This window comes from Mesitornis unicolor, unplaced genomic scaffold (genome assembly GCF_000695765.1).
Source record: "Mesitornis unicolor isolate BGI_N332 unplaced genomic scaffold, ASM69576v1 scaffold29541, whole genome shotgun sequence".
NCBI classification, from domain to species: domain Eukaryota; kingdom Metazoa; phylum Chordata; class Aves; order Mesitornithiformes; family Mesitornithidae; genus Mesitornis; species Mesitornis unicolor.
The window spans coordinates 365-3,618 of NW_010164899.1; the positions used below are offsets into that span (position 1 = coordinate 365).

Consider the following 3,254-nt stretch of genomic DNA (forward strand, 5'->3'; position numbering starts at 1 on the left):
GGGGGAAACGCTCGGGGGGGGTGTCCCTCATAGCCAGCACCCGTCACCAGCATTGTAAGGGGCAGTGAGGCTGCAGTGGTGGCAGTCCCTCTGAGGAGCCCCGTCCCTTTGCAGGTAAAGAGGAAGCTGAACTTGGAAACGGATCACCAGTACATAGCAGAGAGCCTGCCGGTGGGCCGGGGCAAGGCCAGGAACCCTGCTAAAGGTACCAGCCCCACTCCCCCTGGCCTCCTCCAAGCCAGCTCAGCCCAGAGCAGGGAGTCCAGCAGCCCTGCTCTGCTGCCCACAGGCTGGGCTGTGCCTCCAGTCTCCTGCCTGGCTGCTTCTCCACATCCCTTTGCATTGATTTCGAGAGGCTGTTCCTGGGGCTGGGCTGTTTGTGGCCATCCCCTGAGCTAGTGGCACAGTTGTCCTGCCCATCTGCTTGGCACTACATAGGCTCCATTCATCCCTATGGGATGGAGCTGTAGCCACCAGCAGCGTCCCAGATGGACCCTCCATCATCTCCCCCCTGAGCCCTTCCTGGCCCCTTGGTGTCACAACTTGAACATGGATGTCAGAGTATGTAGTATATGGGGAGCTCACCTCATTGCCCTGGGAAAGCAGAATGGTTTTGGGGTGCTGGTCCTGATCCACAAGCCACTTGTGAGCATGATGGGGTGTTCTGAGACATGTCAGCTCCAGTGCTGGGTTTCCTTTGTGGCTAAATCACCCTTGTCCTTGGTGTCTGGCAGGGGCAAAGTCTCCTGGGGAGAAGTCCCGCTACGAAACCTCGCTGAACCTCACCACCAAGCGCTTTCTGGAGCTGCTGAGCCAGTCTCCTGATGGCGTGGTGGACCTCAACTGGGCAGCCGAGGTCCTGAAGGTGCAGAAGAGGCGCATATACGACATCACCAACGTCTTGGAGGGCATCCACCTCATCACCAAGAAGTCCAAGAACAACATCCAGTGGCTGTATGTCCCTGGGCCGGGCTTGTGGGGCTGTGCCAGGCTGTCCTCTGGGAAGAGAAAGGGTCTTGGTGGGTGGTGTCACTGGAGCATCTGCTCAGGGGTTGAGTGACTCCTCATTCGTGTGGTCCATGACCCTGGCTGAGGGTTGTGCTTGATCACAGGTGGCTCCCAGGCATCCCTGTGCCTGCTGCAAGTTCCCCTTGAGCTCCCTGAGCCAACCCAGGGAGTGGGGTCTGCATTTGGACTCAGGGAGAGGGCTCCAGGGCTGTCTGTGCCCTCTTGGAAAATCCCCACAGAGCCCATTCCCTGAGTATAGAGTGGAATTTAGCCTGACCCCAGTGGGGACAGTGCATGGGGATGGCCATGGTGTGGAGCAGAGGGAGCTGTGGGGTTTGGCTCATGACAGCCGTGGTGTTCCCCAGGGGCAGCCAGGCCACTGTGGGGGCTCCCAGCCGGCACCCGCGGGGGGCGGAGCTGGGGGAGCTGCAGGCGGCCGAGCGGCAGCTGGACGACCTCATCCAGACCTGCATGGTGCAGCTGCGCCTGCTCACCGAGGACCCCGCCAACCAGCAATATCCTTTGGTGTGGGGCCGGGATGGGGCTGACTGGGTTGGGGGGCACATGGTGAGCCACATTGCAGGCAGGGCGTTTCACCCGCCGCATGAGAACATCCCCGTATCTGTTCCTTGACTCGTTGCACCGCAGCCTACGTGACCTGCCAGGATCTCCGCAGCATTGTGGACCCCTCGGAGCAAATGGTGATGGTTGTCAAAGCTCCCCCCGAGACCCAGCTGCAGGTTTCGGACCCGGCAGAGGTGAGCTGGGGCCACCCCTCTTCTCCCCACATCTCCCTGGGCATCCTTGCACCTCCTCATCTCACTCCTCTCCCCTTTCCCCAGGCTTTCCAGGTCTCCGTGAGAAGCACTCAGGGCCCCATCGACGTCTTCCTCTGCCCTGAGGACAGCTCGGGTGTCTGTAGCCCTGTCAAGAGCCCCTTTAAAGCCTCCGCAGAGGAGTCGTCCCCCAGCCATTCACAGCCCACAGCCTCCCCACTCCTGCATCCCGCCCAGGATGTGAACATGCCCCTGCTTCCTGGAGAGCAAGGTGGGGGACCAGGGTCGGGGACAGGGGGGAGCTGGGGACAAGGGTCTGGTGTGATGGCACGGGGGCTCTGGCTGGGGTGTCTTGCTGTGGTTGCAGCTGTGAGCCCCTCTGCTGTCAGCACAGGCAAAGAACTAGGGTGATGCTCCAGCACCTCAGCAAAGCAGGGAGGGGAAGAGACGGGTTTTTTTGCAAGCGTTACGGGATTTACAGCTGCTTCCCATCCCCGCAGAGACACTGCTGCCAGGAACGAGCGCGCTGCCCGGCAAGTGCCCGACAGAGGAGGTGAGCCTCTCACCCCTGGCCTCCATGGACGCCCTCCTGGAGCAGAGCAGGGAGGATTTTTCGGGTTTCTTGGCGGACGAGTTCATCAACCTGTCGCCACCGCAAACGCAAGATTACCACTTCGGGCTGGAGGAGGGCGAGGGCATCAGCGAGCTTTTCGACTGCGACTTCGGGGACTTCACACCCTTGGACTTCTGAGGCTTTGCCTGGGTGCCATGCAGGGAGGGTCACCCCATGGCTCCTGCCCTCGCAGGCAGGGGGGACAGGGCAGGCAGCTCCTCTCCCCATCCCTTTTTTTTTTGCAATATTTTCTTCTTACCCCTCCGGCCTGGCAGGGGCTGGTGGCTTCCCTGGCTTTAGCCCCATGACAGGGGTGCCAGGGTGGGGGTCCCATCTCAGGGGACACCCCCCACAGGGCCCTAATCACAGGGAGCCATTGCTCCCCAGCCCAGGTGCCCGTTACAGAGCTTTAAGCAGTCCTGTGTATAGATTTGATTAATTTATTATTGTCCCCTGGGGACTGTGTTTAATTTCCCTGGGGTGGGGTGGGGGGGCCGTGCAGCAGAGTGGGGATGCTGAGAAGTTTTGTCATGCTGGGAAGTGGGTGGCAGAGGCGTAGGGGGTGCCAGGTCGGGGCTGTCCCCCCTGTGTAGGGGGTGCTGCCTGCAGCCTGGCTGAGCATGGGGTATTTATTTATTATTTATGGCGTATGGGGGCTCTCCCGAGACACAGGGGGGGCAGGAGAGGGACACAGAATGTCCCGCCAGGGGCTCGCTGGCACGTCCCAGCTTTGCAAGCAAAATAACAGGGCTGCTGGTGAGGCCGCCATGGTGGCAGGTGGCTGCGGGAGGGGGGACAGGGCCGCATGGGGCTGGTGGCCTCAGAACCGTGTGTGTGGTGCCTGGGGGTGGGACACG

General features: G+C 61.2%; 1 protein-coding gene across 1 annotated transcript; it reads left to right on the forward strand.

Moving 5' to 3' along the window:
- Positions 1-114: 114 nt before the first annotated feature.
- E2F1 (E2F transcription factor 1) lies at positions 115-2,535 on the forward strand (the record flags this gene model as incomplete). The annotated part of the gene is made up of 6 exons (XM_010194465.1): positions 115-205; positions 735-954; positions 1,374-1,523; positions 1,652-1,766; positions 1,851-2,055; positions 2,285-2,535. Coding segments are annotated over 6 exons (1,032 nt in total), but the record flags the coding sequence as incomplete, so codon positions are not given.
- Positions 2,536-3,254: the final 719 nt, after the last annotated feature.